The sequence below is a fragment of the Lytechinus variegatus genome, chromosome 8 (genome assembly GCF_018143015.1).
Source record: "Lytechinus variegatus isolate NC3 chromosome 8, Lvar_3.0, whole genome shotgun sequence".
In the NCBI taxonomy this organism is placed as follows: Eukaryota; Metazoa; Echinodermata; class Echinoidea; order Temnopleuroida; family Toxopneustidae; genus Lytechinus; species Lytechinus variegatus.
In genome coordinates this window covers 27781914-27802180 of record NC_054747.1, presented here as the reverse complement: position 1 = coordinate 27802180, position 20267 = coordinate 27781914, and the positions used below count along the sequence as shown (strand labels likewise).

The following is a 20267-nucleotide window of genomic DNA, read 5'->3' as shown; positions in this document are numbered from 1 at the left end:
TTTTTAAAAACCTCCATTGAAACCTGCCTCACCTCCATTTAAACTGGATTCACCATCATGTGCAGTACAATATATTCTTTTTAAAAACCTCCATTGAAACTTGCCTCACCTCCTTTTAAATTGGCTTCACCATCATTTGTAGTACAGTTATAACAAACTCCATTGGAACTTGCCTCACCTCCTTTTAACTTGGCTACACCATAATTTGGAGTACGGTTAGAAAGAACTTCCTTTAAAACTTGCCTCACCTCCTTTAAAATTGGTTTCACCATAATTTAGAGTACATGCAGTTATAAAAATCTCCATTGAAACTTGCCTCACCTCCTTTTAAAGTGGCTTCACCATAATGTGTGGTACAGTTGATTCTTTTTAAAAAACTGAGCTCCATTGAAACCTGCCTCACCTCCATTTAAATTGGCTTCAACATAATTTAGAGTACAGTTATAAAAACCTCCATTGAAACTTGCCTCACCTCCTTTTAAACTGGCTTCAACATAATATGTGTGGTACAGTTTATTAAAACCTCCATTGAAACTTGCCTCACCTCCTGGAGGGCGCTCTTTAATATGCCTGTAGGTTGGAGGTTGTACGAAAAACGAAATCACGTTGCAGGGACTGGAAAAGGGAGTCTCTGATCTCGTCTTCGCTGTTTTCGTTTTTACAAACGGAATCACGGAGCGGAGAGCGTGTTCTGATTTTGTTTTTGATGCATGAAAACACAAGTCACAGAGCGAAAATCGTGTTCTGGTTTTGTTTTTGATACATAAAAACACAAATATAAAATGAGAAATCAGAGAGAGCCCAAAACATTTCTGATTTCAATATTCTGTTTTTGAGCAACAAAAACGAAATCACAGCACGGGTTTTCACGCTGTGATTTCGTTTTTTGTTTTCAAAGACCGAACCACGTACTGATTTTCCGTTTTCGCTGTACGCTGAACGGGTATGAAAACGAATTATCCATTAGTACCCTGATTGGTACTAATGGATAATTCATTTTTTATACCCGTTCAGCGTACAGCGAAAACGGAAATTCAGTACGTGGTTCGGTCTTTGAAAACAAAAAACGAAATCACAGCGTGAAAACCCGTGCTGTGATTTCGTTTTTGTTGATCAAAAACAGAATATTGAAATCAGAAATGTTTTGGGCTCTCTCTGATTTCTCATTATATATTTGTGTTTTTATGTATCAAAAACAAAACCAGAACACGCTCTCCGCTCCGTGATTCCGTTTGTAAAAACGAAAACAGCGAAGACGAGATCAGAGACTCCCTTTTCCAGTCCCTGCAACGTGATTTCGTTTTTCGTACAACCTACAGGCATATTAAAGAGCGCCCTCCAGGAGGTGAGGCAAGTTTCAATGGAGGTTTTCATAAACTGTACCACACATATTATGTTGAAGCCAGTTTAAAAGGAGGTGAGGCAAGTTTCAATGGAGGTTTCTATAACTGTACTCTAAATTATGTTGAAGCCAATTTAAATGGAGGTGAGGCAGGTTTCAATGGAGCTCAGTTTTTTAAAAAGAATAAACTGTACCACACAATGTGGTGAAGCCAGTTTAAAAGGAGGTGAGGCAAGTTTCAATGGAGGTTTTTTTTCAAAAGAATAAACTGTACCACACATTATGGTGAAGCCAGTTTAAAAGGAGGTGAGGCAAGTTTCAATGGAGGTTTTTTTCAAAAGAATAAACTGTACTACACATTATGGTGAAGCCAGTTTAAATGGAGGTGAGGCAAGTTTCAATGGAGGTTTTTTTCGAATAAACTAGCTGTACTACACATTATGGTGAAGCGGCACCAGTTTAAATGGAGGCTAGGCAAGTTTCAATGGAGATTTTTATAACGTACTCTAAATTATGGTGAAGCCAGTTTAATTGGAGGTGAGGCAAGTTTCAATGGAGGTTTTTTAAAAAGAATAAACTGCATGTACCACACATTATGGTGAAGCGGCACCAGTTTAAATGGAGGCAAGGCAAGTTTCAATGGAGGTTTTTATAACGTACTCTAAATTATGGTGAAGCCAATTTGAATGGAGGTGAGGCAAGTTTCAATGGAGGTTTTTTTCAAAAGAATAAACTGTACTACACATTATGGTGAAGCCAGTTTAAATGGAGGTGAGGCAAGTTTCAATGGAGGTTTTTTTTAAAAATATAAACTACCACACTGACATTATGGTGAAGCCAGTTTGAAAGGAGGTGAGGCAAGTTTCAATGGAGGTTTTTTAAAAAGAATAAACTGCATGTACCACACATTATGGTGAAGCCAGTTTGAAAGGAGGCAAATTTCAATGGAGGTTTTTCAAAAAGCTATGGTGCATGAAGCCAGTTTGAAAGTAGGAGGAAAGTTTCATTGGAGTTTTTTTTTAAATAATAAACTGTACCACACATTATGGTGAAGCCAGTTTAAAAGGAGGTGAGGCAAGTTTCAATGGAGGTTTTTTTTTAAAGAATAAACTGTACCACACATTATAGTGAAGCCAGTTTAAAGGAGGTGAGGCAAGTTTCAATGGAGTTTTTTTTTAAAGAATAAACTGTATCACACATTAGGGTGAAGCCATAAAAGGAGGTGAGGCACTTAGTTTCAATGGAGGTTTTTTTCAAAAGAATAAACTGTACACATTATGGTGAAGCCAGTTTAAATGGAGCTGAGGCAAGTTTCAATGGAGGTTTTTTAAAAAGAATAAACTGCATGTACCACACATTATGGTGAAGCGGCACCAGTTTAAATGGAGGCAATAAGGCAAGTTTCAATGGAGGTTTTTATAACGTACTCTAAATTATGGTGAAGCCAATTTGAATGGAGGTGAGGCAAGTTTCAATGGAGGTTTTTTTCAAAAGAATAAACTGCATGTACTACACATTATGGTGAAGCCAGTTTAAATGGAGGTGAGGCAAGTTTCAATGGAGTTTTTTTTTAAAGAATAAACTACCACACATTATGGTGAAGCCAGTTTGAAAGGAGGTGAGGCAAGTTTCAATGGAGGTTTTTTAAAAAGAATAAACTGCATGTACCACACATTATGGTGAAGCCAGTTTGAAAGGAGGCAAATTTCAATGGAGGTTTTTCAAAAAGAATAAACTGTACCACACATTATGGTGCATGAAGCCAGTTTGAAAGTAGGTGAGGCAAGTTTCAATGGAGGTTTTTAAAAAGAATAAACTACCACACAATGTGGTGAGGCAAGTTTCAATGGAGGTTTTTTCGAATAAACTAGCTGTACTACACATTATGGTGAAGCGGCACCAGTTTAAATGGAGGCTAGGCAAGTTTCAATGGAGGTTTTTATAACGTACTCTAAATTATGGTGAAGCCAATTTGAATGGAGGTGAGGCAAGTTTCAATGGAGGTTTTTTTCAAAAGAATAAACTGTACTACACATTATGGTGAAGCCAGTTTAAATGGAGGTGAGGCAAGTTTCAATGGAGGTTTTTTTTAAAGAATAAACTACCACACATTATGGTGAAGCCAGTTTGAAAGGAGGCAAATTTCAATGGAGGTTTTTCAAAAAGAATAAACTGTACCACACATTATGGTGCATGAAGCCAGTTTGAAAGTAGGTGAGGCAAGTTTCAATGGAGGTTTTTTAAAAAGAATAAACTAACTCACAATGTGGTGAAGCCAGTTTAAAAGGAGGTGAGGCAAGTTTCAATGGAGGTTTTTTCGAATAAACTAGCTGTACTACACATTATGGTGAAGCGGCACCAGTTTAAATGGAGGCTAGGCAAGTTTCAATGGAGGTTTTTATAACGTACTCTAAATTATGGTGAAGCCAATTTGAATGGAGGTGAGGCAAGTTTCAATGGAGGTTTTTTTCAAAAGAATAAACTGTACTACACATTATGGTGAAGCCAGTTTAAATGGAGGTGAGGCAAGTTTCAATGGAGGTTTTTTTTAAAGAATAAACTACCACACATTATGGTGAAGCCAGTTTGAAAGGAGGTGAGGCAAGTTTCAATGGAGGTTTTTTTAAAAAGAATAAACTACCACACAATGTGGTGAAGCCAGTTTAAAAGGAGGTTAGGCAAGTTTCAATGGAGGTTTTTTTCAAAATAAACTACTATACATTATGGTGAAGCCAGTTTGAAAGGAGGTGAGGCAAGTTTCAATGGAGGTTTTTTAAAAGGATAAACTGTACCACACATGGTAAAGCCAGTTTGAAAGGAGGTGAGGCAAGTTTCAATGGAGGTTTTTTCAAAAGAATAAACTGTACCACACATTATGGTGAATCCAGTTTAAAAGGAGGTGAGGCAAGTTTCATTGGAGGTTTTTTAAAAAAATAAACTGTACCACACATATTCTGTTGAAGCCAGTTTTAAAGGAGGTGAGGCAAGTTTCAATGGAGGTTTCTTAAAAGGAGTAAACTGACCACACATTATGGTGCAGACAGTTCAAAAGGAGGTGAAGCAAGTTTCAATGGAGTCTCCTCTTCCTGCACCATGATTTCGTTTTTGTACGAGCTATACGTACAGGCATATTAAAGAGCACCCTCTATGATAAATATACATGTGAACGCAGCGCCTGCATCGAGTCAGTACATACAGTGCAGGCATTTTTTTATACTACCACGTGCGTGATCGTGAATCCAAAAGTTGACGAGAAGCTACAAGATGGCCTTTTCAAGTGTGTCCATTGAAACTTGCCTCACCTCCTTTTAAAGGGGCTTCACCATAATGTGTGGTAGAGTTAATTCTTTTTAAAAAAATACTGAGCTCCATTGAAACCTGCCTCACCTCCATTTAAATTGGCTTCACCATAATTTAGAGTACAATTATAAAAACCTCCATTGAAACTTGCCTCACCTCCTTTAAAACTGGCTTCACCATAATGTGTGGTACAGTTTATTCTTTTAAAAAAACTGAGCTCCATTGAAACCTGCCTCACCTCCATTTAAATTGGCTTCAACATAATTTAGAGTACAGTTATAAAAACCTCCATTGAAACTTGCCTCACCTCCTTTCAAACTGGCTTCACCATAATGTGTGGTACAGTTTATTCTTTTAAAAAAAACCTCCATTGAAACTTGCCTCACCTCCTTTCAAACTGTCTGCACCATAATGTATGGTACAGTTTATTCCTTTCAAAAAAAAACCTCCATTGAAACTTGCCTCACCTCCTTTAAAACTGGCTTCACCATAATGTGTGGTACAGTTTATTACTTTTAAAAAACCTCCATTGAAACTTGCCTCACCTTCATTTAAACTGGCTTCACCATAATGTGTAATACAGTTTATTCGTTTGAAAAAAACCTCCATTGAAACTTGCCTCACCTCCTTTAAAACTGGCTTCACTATATTGTGTGGTACAGTTTATTCTTTTTAAAAAACCTCCATTGAAACTTGCCTCACCTCCTTTTATGGCTTCACCATAATGTGTGATACAGTTTATTCTTTTTTAAAAAAAAACTCCATTGAAACTTGCCTCACCTCCTTTTAAACTGGCTTCACCATAATGTGTGGTACAGTTTATTCTTTTGAAAAAACCTCCATTTAAACTTGCCTCACCTCCTTTAAAACTGGCTTCACCATAATGTGTGGTACAGTTTATTACTTTTAAAAAACCTCCATTGAAACTTGCCTCACCTTCATTTAAACTGGCTTCACCATAATGTGTAATACAGTTTATTCGTTTGAAAAAACCCCCATTGAAACTTGCCTCACCTCCTTTAAAACTGGCTTCACTATATTGTGTAGTAGTTTATTCTTTTGAAAAAACCTCCATTGAAATTTGCCTCACCTCCTTTGAAACTGCTTCACCATAATGTGTGGTATAATTATTCTTTTTTAAAAAACCTCCATTGAAACCTGCCTCACCTCCATTTAAATTGGCTTCACCATAATGTCCGGTACAGTTTATTCTTTTTTTTAAAAAAACTCAATTGAAACTTGCCTCACCTCCTTTTAAACTGGCTTCACCATAATGTGTGGTATAATTATTCTTTTTAAAAAACCTCCATTGAAACCTGCCTCACCTCCTTTTAAACTGGCTTCACCATAATGTGTGATACAGTTTATTCTTTTTAAAAAAAAAACTCCATTGAAACTTGCCTCACCTCCTTTTAAACTGGCTTCACCATAATGTGTGGTACAGTTTATTCTTTTTAAAAAACTGAGCTCCATTGAAACCTGCCTCACCTCCATTTAAATTGGCTTCAACATAATTTAGAGTACAGTTATAAAAACCTCCACTGAAACTTGCCTCACCTCCTTTTAAACTGGCTTCAACATAATACGTGTGGTACAGTTTATTAAAATCTCCATTGAAACTTGCCTCACCTCCTGGAGGGCGCTCTTTAATATGCCTGTAGGTTGTACGAAAAACGAAATCACGTTGCAGGGACTGGAAAAGGGAGTCTCTGATCTCGTCTTCGCTGTTTTCGTTTTTACAAACGGAATCACGGAGCGGGGAGCGTGTTCTGGTTTTGTTTTTGATACATAAAAACACAAATATAAAATGAGAAATCAGAGAGAGCCCAAAACATTTCTGATTTCAATATTCTGTTTTTGATCAACAAAAACGAAATCACAGCACGGATTTCATGCTGTGATTTCGTTTTTTGTTTTCAAAGACCGAACCACGTACTGATTTTCCGTTTTCGCTGTACGCTGAACGGGTATGAAAAACGAATTATCCATTAGTACCCTGATTGAGTCCACCACCGCATGCAATTTGCACAGTTACTGATCAGAGCACAGAGTTCCTCGGCACTTCATGTACAGAGAGAGCGGCAGTCAGGAGTGAAATCAATATACATCTCTATGATTGAAATCCGAACATGCTTTTGCAGTCGCGTTGTTTATGATAGTTTTTTTTTCTAAAAATAAATTAAAATGAATAGAATGACAGACAAAATCAAAATAAACAGATACTTATAATGGAAAGACAAATTGAAGTTTGATGGATTGATACACTTAGAAGCTGCCGTAAGATAGATATAGAAGACTGATAAATAGATAGAGACAAGATAGAAAGAAAGATAGATAGATAGATAGAAATAGAGAGAGAGAGAGGTGGATAGATAGATAGAAAGAGAGAGAAAGAGGGAGAGATGGATGAATAGATAGATAAATAGAGAGAGGGGGGATACAGAGAGGTCGATATATAGAGGGAGAGAGAGAGAAAGAGAGAGAGATGTATAGATAGAAATATGGACGAACAAAGAGAAAGAGAGAAAAAAGACAGACAGATGCTATAGAGAAGGAGAGAGAGAGAAAAGAGAGACAGATAGATAGATGTTAGATAGATAGAAAGATAAAGAATGAGAGAGACAGGATAGACAAATTAACAGATAGATAGATACATAGATAGATAGATATATAGATAGAGAGAAATATAGAAAGACAGACAGATGGATAGATAGAGGATTTGAGAGATAGATAGATGAGAGATAGATAGATGTTAGATAGATAAAGAGGGAGAGAGACAAAGAATATTAACAAATTAACAGATAGATAGATACTCTAGTTAAAAAAAAATAGATAGATAAATAGATAGATAGATAGAGAGAATGAGAGAAAGACAGACAGATGGATAGATAGAGAGAGAGATAGATATTAAATAGATAAAGAATGAGAGAGACAGAGAAGATTATTAACAAATTAACAGATAGATAGATACTCTAGTTAAAAAATAGATAGATAAATAGAGGGAGAGAAATAGAGAAAGACAGACAGATGGATAGATAGATGGATAGAGAGATAGATAGAGAATTTGAGAGATAGATGTTAAATAGATTTAAAAGTGAGAGAGACAGAGAAGATTATTAACAGATAGATACTGAAGTTATAAAAATAGATAGATAAATAGATAGAGAGAAATAAAGAAAGACAGACAGATGGATAGATAGATAGGGAGAGAGGGAGAGAATTTGAGAGATAGATAGATGTTAAATAGATAAAGAATGAGACAGGGAAGATTATCAACAAATTAACAGATAGATAGATACTGTAGTTACAAAAATAGATAGAAGATAGATAGATAGATGGATGGGGGAGAGAGATGGAGATATGTTCTAACGGAAACGGAAAAAGAGAAATAGAGAAAAAGACAGACAGATGGATAGATAGAGAGAGATAGAGAATTTGAGATAGATAGATGTTAGATAAAGAATGAGAGAGACAGAGAAGATTATTAGATAGATACTGCAGTTACATAGATAGATAGAGATAGAATTTGAGAGATAGATATCCCTGGATGTATAGACAGATAGAGAGAAAGACCAGGGATATGCAACAACATATCCCTGGAAAGACAGACATCAGCAAATCGGCAAGGCAAATGATCAAGGCAAACATTCGTATTGAACCTGGAAAGTATAAGCTGTGCGGATAACTTCGGTGCGGACTTTGGATCGCGCGCCCAGCTGATAATGTAAACAAACGTAGACGTAGACTCTTCACTAGTCGCCTTTTGGCTACTTTTCCGGAAAATGCCTTCGCCAGGGTGTAAAACGGAAACGCGCGGCCGGTATTCTCAAAGGAGGTTTAGTTAGTCCATGGACTAAATCGGTGGTTTAAACCTCCGATTTAGTCCATGGACTAAATTTTGGTATTCTCAAAGGTGATTTAGTCGGGGGTTTAGTTAGTCCGTGGTCTAAACGCGTCGTTTTACGTCATCAATTTTAGTCAGCTCTCATGGGTGGTTTAAACAATTTAGTCCATGGACTAAATTTCGTGCGCATGCGTAGTTGCTTAATCGTCTGCAATTTTTTTCACTCTTTTTCCCGCCCAAAAGTCATCGGAGACAGAACAGAGCCCAATTTAGTTTCGGGTTACGTGTATATTTCACTGAACCAGTTTTTGGTAATTTTCGCCGAAAACGTAAGTATTTTGTTGCCTCTTTATTAGGGTGTCTGGAGAAAAAAATTATTTTTCTTATTTCAAGAAAATATCACATTTTCTTTGTGAATTTGAAAAGAAATGACCTTCAGACTTACAGAAATGTAACATTTTTGAAAAAAATCCAATTATTGGCTGCAAAAAAGAAGAATGAAATTAGGTAATTTTTCAGCATTTCTCTGCCATAGACTGTGTAGTTAAGAAATGGACACACACAAATCCAAATTTTTAGCTTCCAAGGGCTGTTATAAATTTATTATTAATGCCAAAAACTTGTCCATAAAGAGTCAAATAGGATTTTTTATGCTCTTTCTGATGGTATGATTTTTATAAAGATTTGGAAACCAGATCACAATGAAAAATTGCGACAAAGTGAAAAAATTGTGCAAAACAGAAATTTCATTTTCCCATAGAAAACGCATGGGGAAATGGCAATCTCAACACACACAAAAATAAGGGTTTGCAATTTATCTCTAAATCCTTATTTAGAATGATCATATAAACTTGTCCTTACTGTCAAAAGAAGCCCCTGAATTTTCTCTTTCCATACATGCCAAACACAAGTTAATTATCAATTCAGATCACATTTTTATAATAGCCTGAACTTCCCGAAAAATATGTGCCACATTTTCCCCTAAATCAGCCTGTTTTATGCTGACACTTTTCAGTGTGGCTTCAGACACCCTATCTTTATTAAGGAGTGCGATTCTGTACTACAAATTATTATTCTACTTTCAAATGCAGTATAAACGATGATTAAACAAGATGATGTTTCCCGCTATTGAATGTTTGTATTTATCGCACGAACAGTTCGCCTACAGTCCCATTCGAGCGTTTACGTGTTGGAAGATTTCCGATAATGGGTGGTTTTAGGGAATTAGGCTAGGCCGGGCTTATGCTGGCGGATCCAGGGCAGGGGGGGGGGGGCACATTTATTCAGAGCAGAATTAAAATTTGTAATGTAGAAATGTCATTAAAATGCATGTTGAGGTGTGCTCCCTCTTTTTTGTTTAGAAATTGAAGTAAGGCCTAGGGCTAGGCTAGGTCAAAAAGACTTGTCAATTTTTTTTTGGTGTGGCTTATTTAATTTGTGGTTGAGATATATATTTTTTTTGCTTAACTTTAATTTGTCAAAAAATTTGGAAAATCTTGGATCTGCCCCTGCTCATGCTGCTTTAGCCAGGTACCAATTTTCTTTGTCATGGAATCTGGATGCGAAGATTGCACGTTCACATAAGCAAGAGTGAAAGTGAAACCTTGTCTTCGGTCACCCAAGGCCAAAGGTTCATTACATGCCGTTGCGCACAAAAAAATCAAGCTTTGTTATGTATATAAAGTCGTGTGTTGTGGACACCAGCAGAATTGGGATCCCAGCACGCGCTACCTACTAACATTAGAAATCCACTGCCAAACGGTTCATGGTGTGGGGAACGAGGTTAGTAACTCACCTCGCAATATGTGTGACTGTGAGCATCCTTGCTTATATTCCCCTGTGACACATCTAACGTTAGATCTAGACTTCTATTATTCTAAATCAGGAAGATTGTCAACTGTATTAACAACACGACAGATCCAGTTAGACGAGACCTAACATTTATATAGATCCAACAAAAAGTTACTTTAGTAACTTTAGATCTAACTTAGATAACAGAGCTACCAAGTCTTGCGCATTATGCGTGAGACTCAAGCATTTGGACTCTTGTTCATCCCAGGGTGACCAGATTTCACAAAATGAAATATGGGACAATTGAAAAATGAAGATCAACAAAGAAAGCTACACAGTGTTAGACTTGTGAAAAAAATATAATGTAAGGGAGGGTGAGCGAAATAATGCAGGAGAGAAAGAAAAGACAAAAGAAAAGAGATGAATTGAGAAGAAAGAAAGAAAATATGAAGGGGAAAATGAAGGAAAATTTAAAAAGAATAAAAGAAATTTAGAATAAAGAGAAAACACGGTTTCCGTCATTCTTTGATTTGAATATAGAAAGAAAGGAAGGAAAGATGAATAAATAATAAACTATACCCTTTGTTAAATATTCTGAAATACGGGAGAAATAGGCGTCCCAGGAAGGGTTTGTCGGGACGCCGAGACAAAGGAGCAAGATATGGGACGATCCCAGGAAATATGGGACGTCTGGTCACCCTGGTTCATCCCCTCAAATCTCTGTCTCACGCAACTATAACAGCCTATCCCCGTACATGTACATTGTACACAATATCTGTGATCTCACTCAAGATTCACAGAAAATCTCACGCATGGCTGGTCTTTGAACTTGGCATCTCTGAGATAAGTTTACATGTAGATCCAATTTAGATCTAGAGTACTATCTAAGGTTTAATAGGCCTACATGTAGATCTAGATTAGGCTAGATTATAATATAGTGCAGATCTGGATCAAGATCTAGGCATTAGCATAGGTACCTAGGGGGGGGGGGGGTGTCCCTGACGCGTCACAACCCATGAAAGAGACATATCCCTACCACCAGAAATCTAGAAATTTTCAACTCATTTCATTCTTGGAAATACTGTAGATTGTGCATTGCAGAGATTAAATAGTGTACATATATTGTATTTAATCAGGTACACAATGGAAAGTATTTTTTTTTGTACGAAAATGGATAGCAAAGATTGAATACTGTTATGAATATTGTAATGGATGAAACTTTTTGGATATTAAATGCAGTTTGTAACTTTGTTGATGATAGATTTTTTTTTTAAATCACCATTTCAACTCTTAGTGCAATTAAAATTGCAAACCTTTAGGTCAGACAGGTATCACTTGAGCTTTATATTCAAATATCAAGATAATGATGATAGAAAGTTCATGTCTCATTAGTGTACCACAATACCATGAAAAATTCTTCTTGTTGGGCTGGCATTTCTCTCTGTGTGTTTCACGTTACTGCTCCAGCCCACATACAGGTTCTGCCTGCTTGGCGGTATCGACATGGTGTACGGCAAACGTTTATTTGTTGCTTTGTTCTGGAGAGTTTTATTTCATCTCAAACTTCCATGTATTGTTGTATGTATACTCTTGAAAAGATACTCGATACCCTGTACATCACCATTGGAACAAGATAGTTTGTGTGAAAACTGAAAACAGAAAAATCGAAGAAACAGATCAACAAAAGTTTGAGAAAAATCTGAAAAATAATGAGAAAGTTATGAGCATTTGAATATTGCGATCACTAATGCTATGGAGATCCTCCCATTGGCAATGCGACAAAGATGTGTGATGTCACTTGTGAACAACTCTCCCCATTACTTTAGTATATATTTCACTTGAATTGCCGCTTTTATCACATCTATCCATAGAACATGTATTCTTTCTATAGGAGGGTATGTAATACATATTTTTTAAGAATACATCATGGATAGAGAGTTTGTATCATCATAAGAAATAGCAAAAAGAGACATTTTGAGGGTATTTTATAGTCCACCAAAGGGAAAGTTGTTCATCAGTGACATCACACATCCTTGTCGCATTGCCAATGGGAGGATCTCCATAGCGTTAGTGATCGCAATATTAAAATGCTCATAACTTTCTCATTATTTGCCCGATTTTTCTCAAACTTTCTTTATACTTATTCTTTGATTTTTCTGTTTCTACACAAGCCTATTACAAATAGGAAAAAGACTACTTCCCCTTTAAAGCAGTAAGTTATTTATTGATAACTTCAAACAAAATTCACCAAATATTGACTCCAATAAGTCTCATGTATTGTTGAATAAACTATTATATTCTATATATTATTCTGTCAAGAGCAGGTTTGTCTAATTTCAACAATGTCTATCCGTACTTTAACCCTAAATAGACTGGGCTATTTCGACGCGTAAGAAGCTAGGGGGGGTGGGGCTGATTAAGCCCTCCCCCCTTATGATCTTGGTTGTCGATCACAACAAAAATTGGCGTGAAAAATCTCATGCTAATCAATTATGCTAAATGCATAAAATCAAAAGTTTGCTCTAATTTACGAAATAACGAAATAATGCCTCTAAAGTACTCATTTTGAGTGAGCCCCCCCCCCCCAAGTCTTGTTAGGGTTATTAAAAGGAGACCATATCACTAGTAATCATAAGTGCTGTGACATTTTCCTTTTTTTTTCTTAAGGAGTCACAACTAAGCTGGTTACCTTTTGTATCTTGGCCCTGACAGGGGCAGCATCCACCAGTGTTTTCCCTGCCGTCAACATATGCAATCACTTCTACAGTAGTGCAGGTTGTCTCCAACACAGCAGCTGTGCAAAAGACTACTTCCCCTTAAGCAGTAAGTTATGTATTGATAACTTCAAACAGAATTCACCAAATATTGTCTCCAATAATTCTCATGTATTGTTGAATAAACTCTATTGTATTATATATATTATTCTGTCAATAGCAGATTTGTCTAATTTCAACAATGTTTATCCATACTTTAACCTTAAATAGACTGGGCTATTTCGACGCATAAGAAGCTAGGGGGGTGGGGCTGATTAAGCCCTCCCCCTTATGATCTTGGTTGTCGATCACGACAAAAATTGGCGTGAAAAATCTCATGCTAATCAATTATGCTAATTTATGCATAAGATCAAAAGTTTTTCATTATTGACTAAATAATGCCTCTAAAGTACTCATTTTGAGTGAGCCCCCCCCCCCAAGTCTTGTTAGGGTTATTAAAAGGAGACCATATCACAAGTAATCATAAGTGCTGTGACATTTTCCTTTTTTTTTCTTAAGGAGTCACGACTAAGCTGGTTACCTTTTGTATCTTGGCCCTGACAGGGGCAGCATCCACCAGTGTTTTCCCTGCCGTTCACACAATCACTGCTACATTCATTTTTGGACTGAGAATATGGCAAATTTTTACCGCCTTCGTCAGCTTGACATGGTCAGAGAGGTATGTTCTTAAGGTTTTTCTTTTTTTTCCTTTTTTTTTAGATTTAAAACAAGTTGTAACAATTTAAAAATGAGTATGTACAGAATCCAATAAATTGACAACCAAAGTTTGTATGAATGAAAATTATTTTCCAAAGAATTCTGGAAGAAATTTCAAATTTCTGAGAGATGAACAAGATAAGCACTGTATTCCAGCCAGATGTCGTGTATTCTAGCAATATTAATTCACTGTCCCATGGCAATTTACAGTTTGATAGTGTTTCAGCTTAGATTTATAAAGTTAAGTTGATGGAGCTTGTCTTAGATCTAAATGATATTGATCTTGGTACAGCCTTTCTTAAAAAATCAATGGTCACTCTAACGACAGTGTACAGGTACTTTAATTTTTCTTCAAACTGGAAGTTGAGGAATTTAACAGCTACATGTATAGAGATGTCATTATTATTCATTGACATGATACTGTGCAAGATTAGCCACACTGACAATTGCTAAATCGTCTTTCATATTTGATTTTTTTTCTCTCATGTAATTATTGCTTGTACAGGCGGAAATGAGGCCAGAGAGGGGACTCACAGATCGCAAGAATCCATTTGAACTGTACGATGATCGTGATTTCAAGATGCGATACAGATTTACAAAACACACAGCACTCTACCTAATCAACATCCTTGAAGAAGATCTCAGTAGAAACACAGATCGGAATAATCCACTACCTGTTGTGGTACAAGTCATGACTGCTCTCCGTTTTTATGCCGTAGGTAAGTATTATGTATATTATAAGTAAGCATGTTATCATGTCTTTTTCTTAATTTCAAACAGAATCTTCCTCCTTAATCTACTTTAGTTATTTGCTCAGATGTATGATATGGTAAAAAATACTTCTACATTTGAAACAGAAACTTACATGTAAGTAAATATGAAAGTGTAGATCTAGTTATTTGATGTTTTATATTAATATCTATAAGCAGAAAATAAAATCATAGCTAATAATCAAAATTAAAAACTATTGAAGGTTATAAAGTCATACAGCTGTTTTCTTGAAGGCCAAGTCCACTCTGACCAAAATTTGATTTGAATAAAAAGAAAAAAAAATCAAAGAAGCCTAACTCTGAAAATTTAATGAGAATTAGAAGTAAAAAAGAAACTTACAGCACTCTATTGTGCATACGAATATTTCGCAAAAATCAGCTAAATTTAAAATGTCAAAAATTTATCATAGCAGCCAACTTCCTATTAAATAGGAATATTCCTGTTTTGTGTAAATGATTATTGCCATTTTAAACTGTGTTCCTATTTCTGTTTAAAAAAATTATGTAGTATTGAATAGGAAATCTAAGAATGTTTCTATTTCTGGATTTTTTTTGGCTCTATTGCCTGGCAGGAATACTTATTTTACCTCTGATTCAGATAAAATTTCCAGTATTATTGTTTGATTTTTGTCTCGCCCACCAGAGGTGAAGGCGAGACTTAGGGATCCAAATGTCGTCCGTCCGTCACAAACCTAATGACACATAACTCTGCAACCGTAAGTCTCTTTTCAACTAAACTTAGATGGTAGATGGACTTGGAGGACCAGCATGTTATGCTGTAGTCGGAGGTCACATGGTAATGTCAAAGGTCATTTACAGGTCAGCATTAAAGTTTAAGTGCAAGGCTTTAATGACAAGTGTTATTCCATCCCAGTCATTTCACAATGAAGTTTCGATATAATTCTCTTGCGTGCCCTCGCAAATCACGATATTCATGGTTATTTTCTTAAGTGGGCGAGACACAAAATCGCTTTAGCCTTGTTCTCTTTGATTCAAATCAACTTTTTGTTCTGCTTGACCTGTCCTTTAACATAATACATGCCAAACATTTCAATTCTGTTGACAAATCAACAAATACGTCTTTATTTGAAACAGTGTATAGAACATTTCCAGCCTTTTCTGATTTACATACAAGAATGAAACAAATAAACATGCTATATTTAAAAAAATGACTCTTTGATTTCTCCTATTCTATGTTTAATTGAAGGTTCATTCCAAATTATGCATGGTGACGAGGCATCAATATCTCAGCCATCTGTGAGCCGAGTCATCAAGAAGGTTTCAGAAGCTATTGCAAGAAGGAAACGGGAATTCATGAGATTTCCATCAACGAGAGACGAACTTGAAACAACGCAGCAGCAATTCTATGAGTACTGCGGCTTTCCCGGGGTCATCGGTGCTATAGATGGGACCCATGTCTACATCAGGAGTCCTGGTGGGGAACAAGCCCTGTTTTTCCTTAACAGGAAAAACAGGTATTCAGTTAATGTACAGGTTAGAATGATTGTATTTTTAACAGTTATCTCAAATTGCTTCTCAAAAAGCCATGTTTTCTTTTAGTCTTGGGATGGATTCATATGCTTATTTATTTTATTTTGAAAATTCGAAATTCTTCAACATAAGTAGTATTCATTTAGGAAACATACTATATTCATTATTGTTAGATTGCAGAGCACTTGCAATTGATTTTTTTACCCCCCCCCCCCACCCGTGACACTTTTCTCGATAAATCTCTAACACAAAAAGATGTAGCCAGACTTTGTAAGTTCCTAAGAGCAATTGAAGTCATAGTGTCACCAATGATTTCCATCGAAAAAATACTAAAAAAGCGAGCTAAAAAAAAGAATGTAAAAATATATAAGATCTTCAAAAAAATACATAAGGAAAAGTTTTTGATATCTTTTTTTTTGGTCTCACTTGCATAGCAAGCGAGACTATTACAGGCGCCATTTTACTGATGGCAATGGTGTTGTCAACATTGAAATCTTAACCAAGGTTAAGTTTTGAAAATGTCATTAGGCTTAATTGTACTGTCTCCAAATTTGCTCATATTCAGTTTATAGGGTAATTGATATGCCCTTTTCTTATTTTCTGACAAATTGGGCGTGACTTCCCATTTTTCTAATGGCCCTTGCACGGTAACGGGCAGTCCCAATTTCATGCAAGTGGTATCATTTGAAAGGGAATAAGATGCACTATCTAAATGACACATTTTTTTTTTACATAGGAGCTAGTTTGAATACATTGACCTTTTGACCTTCAAGCCCAGAGATGGGGGGGGGCTAAATATTGTTTGTTCTTGACCTTTCTATTTTGAACATTTTATTTCTCCTCGAATCATGAATAGGTTGTCTGTGATCATGCTGGGAAAATGACAAGTATCGTGGCAAGGTGGCCTGGCAGCACTCATGATTCAAGGATTTTCTCTGAGAGTTCGCTGAAACAACAGCTGGAGGCAAGGGCAGAAGGTACTGGGTGGCTACTTGGAGATAGTGGGTAAGGAGATTTTTTTTTATGTGATTATATACATTTTATAAAGGTGCAACATTGAAATCTTAACCGAGGTTAAGTTTTTGAAATATCATCATAACTTAAGAAGTATGTGGACCTAGATCATGAAACTTAGAAATGAGGGTAACCGAGTATCACTGATTATCTTGCATGAGTCTCAGGTCACATTGTGAAGGTCAAAATTAATCGGCTGAAAATTCTATTTATAAAGGTGTAAGCAAATACACACAGAAGAAGGGAAATAAATTCAGAATCTAATATATTTTTTTGGTTCTTGGAATATCTCATTTAATTTTTTTTAGATGTGTAGTACTTTTCATAAATGTAATGTCTAATACAAGTTGGTTAAAATATAACTGTTTTTCTTCATTTTCAGGTACCCCTGCCTCCCGTTCCTCATGACCCCCATCCTACATCCTCATCCAGGGCCACAGATGCGCTACAATAATGCCCACAAAAGAGGACGTTGCGTTATTGAGCGCACCTTTGGCCGTTGGAAGAGGAGGTTCCCTTGCCTCAATGATCTGCGCGTGAAGGTGGACACTACCTTTACTGTTATAGTGGCATGCTCGGTTCTTTGGAATATCTCTCTCACTCGTGGAGAGCAAGATATTCAAGAACTTGAGCCAATTGATGATGCAATGCCACCTGACCACCTTCCTCCTGGCCTCCGTGATGCTGTCGCTGGTAGGCTCAGGAGAGAACAGATTATTGAGGACCATTTTACCCACCCTTAGAATCTCCAGAGTAGCCACTCAGTGCCATCTGCTCAGGCAACAGTTGTTCTTTCAGTTACTCCGGTGAAATTCCAAGAATTATGATGCTGTCAAGGTACTTGTTATATTTCCAGCTAGCAGGGTTTCATGCAGCTACATTTTATTATGTATTAGGGCTTCATAAATGAAAGTGGTTGCAGTTAACACTGATTTTACGAGAAAGTCTGCAAACCAAACTTAATTGTCACCATAACAGTGTGGATCTAGGTCTGGTACAGTTACATAAACTAAAGTTTGTGACATCCTGAATCTCAGCTGAAAAATGAAAAATCACTCTCAAGATCAGCAACTCAGATAAGCACATGTGGGAGAGTATTTTTTATTGTTTTGAAAAATGCCCAACAATTGACCTGAATCCCTTGTTCGTTTTGCTGATTTCTTTGCAATTACACAATTTTTTCCAGAATCCTTTGGCACATATTTTTATGCCCCCGCAGACGAAGTCCGCAGGGAGCATTATGCATTGCCCCTGTCCATCCTTCTGACCCTTCACTTGGTTTCTGTGCAATATTTAATAGATTTTAAAAAATCCAGGCAAAGTTCAAATTTGAAGTCCGCAGGTCAAAGCTTATTAAATGAGCGAGTTGGTTTCACCAAGATAACTTAACCCTATCTAGGCCGGGGGGGGGGGGCCCCCCTCAACGAATTGCGCGATATTTTCGCCGCGCCGCTCGCTGACTTATTACTTTCAAGTCTTGCGCAACTTTTGAGACCAATTTTGCGTCACCCGGGTACGTGGTTCTGAAGTTACGCAACGTTATGTAAGTGCATGTCAGACCAAAAATTGCTCAAAAACATGATTTTGTGTACAAAGTCAATGTAAAAATCATAAACTAAAATTTAAACCATGGTCACTGAGCATGCTCAGTTAAAGGGTGATTTCTGAGCATGCTCAGTGAACTTTTGTTGCATATTAATTAATTAATAATCATGGAGGATACGCGAATTAAACACGAGGGACAGGAAATCAAGCAGGTAATAGTTCAGTGGAATATAATCTTCATCTAGTTTTTCCTTCTGTCAGCTCCATCATGGTCATTATTAGCAAATATCTAGTAATCATACTCAAATTTACATGGAATGTGATAAGATAGTAGCTGTATGAAACCCTGCTCACAAACAGCTTATACACTAACTGGCATTTATTGTTTCTCACCATTCACTCCTGATGTAAACATATCTCATATGTACACCAAGCACACCTGGTTAGCCGTAGCATTCATAGAATTGTTGGGGTTTTTCAGTCTTCTTTCAATGATGTAAACTCTCGAATGTAACTTTCCTTTTTGCTTTAGTTTCAAAACCATCTTGAATGATTCGAGCAAACGGTGACTGATAATTTTGCCTTGTCACCATTGCCTACAATAGCCTTTTTCTATACTTTACGAGGTCTTTGACTAGTTTACGACAAGTAGTGGATATCAATCTATTGTGTGTTTATCCTGATTTCTTCAAGCATTTTGATGAAGCCTATTCCATAACATATGATAATTGCTCAAATTGAATTTTTTCCAGAATAAAACACGCAAAAGATGTCATATTTTCATCTTTTAAACATTTTTTTACTATAAAAGAGATTTCTGGTCAAGTTATTGAATTTAGCAGATTTATGTGTAGTCACCAATATATGAAATTTAAAGAATGGAAACATAGCTTGCATAAATATGTGAACAAATTTGTTTTTATTTTAATAATATAAATTTCATTCCTTCAATCTGATATATACATATATTTTATTTTTCCAATACGGTATATACAAACTCAATACAAATATAGATGAATATAGATTATTTCTGCTCATACTCTCATGTTCAAATTGCAAAGAGTAACTATGTGAACAAAAAGTATATATCATATACCATTCTTCCGATGTGCAAATTTAATACACAAACATTTATCATTTGAAAAATGTAGATTATTTGTACTCATATTATTAACTTTTGAGTTCAATTGCAATGAGTAGTTATGAACAAAGTAGTGTATTTTATTGTTGTATAGAATATACTATATTTCAATCTTCCAATGTTGAATAAACAATTTCACTCCAAAGATTTATCATTCAATAAATAAATATTATTTCTGCTCATACCCGATGTGATATATACAAATTCAATACACAAACAATTATTGAGAAATACAGATTATTCCTTCTCATATGATAAACTCTAGAGTTCAAATTGCAATGAGTAACTATTTATGTTATTGTTGTGTAGAATGTATTACATTTCATTCTTCCAGTGCAGTATATACAAATTCAATACAAATATTTATCATTCAGTAAATATATATTATTTCTGCAAATACTTTTGTGTTCTAATTGCAAAGAACAACCATGTGAACAAAAAAGTGTATATCATATTCCATTCCATCAATGTTATATATACAATTTCAATATACAACCATCATTTGAGAAATATAGATTATTCCTACGCATATGATATACTCTAGAGTTCAAATTGCAAT

At 36.0% G+C, this 20267-nt stretch overlaps 1 protein-coding gene across 2 annotated transcripts; it reads left to right on the top strand.

The window, feature by feature from the left end:
* Nucleotides 1-8463: 8463 nt before the first annotated feature.
* On the top strand, nt 8464-18432 carry LOC121420275 (putative nuclease HARBI1). 2 transcript variants are annotated; one of them, XM_041614849.1, is made up of 7 exons: nt 8464-8815; nt 12945-13100; nt 13550-13709; nt 14253-14466; nt 15725-16011; nt 16865-17013; nt 17405-18432. In XM_041614849.1, exons 3-7 carry the CDS (start codon nt 13665-13667, stop codon nt 17763-17765), a joined length of 1056 nt encoding a protein of 351 aa, XP_041470783.1. In that variant the 5' UTR covers nt 8464-8815; nt 12945-13100; nt 13550-13664; the 3' UTR covers nt 17766-18432. The 2 variants fall into 2 exon arrangements, with proteins under 2 accessions (XP_041470783.1, XP_041470784.1); XM_041614850.1 differs by lacking the exon at nt 12945-13100.
* Nucleotides 18433-20267: the final 1835 nt, after the last annotated feature.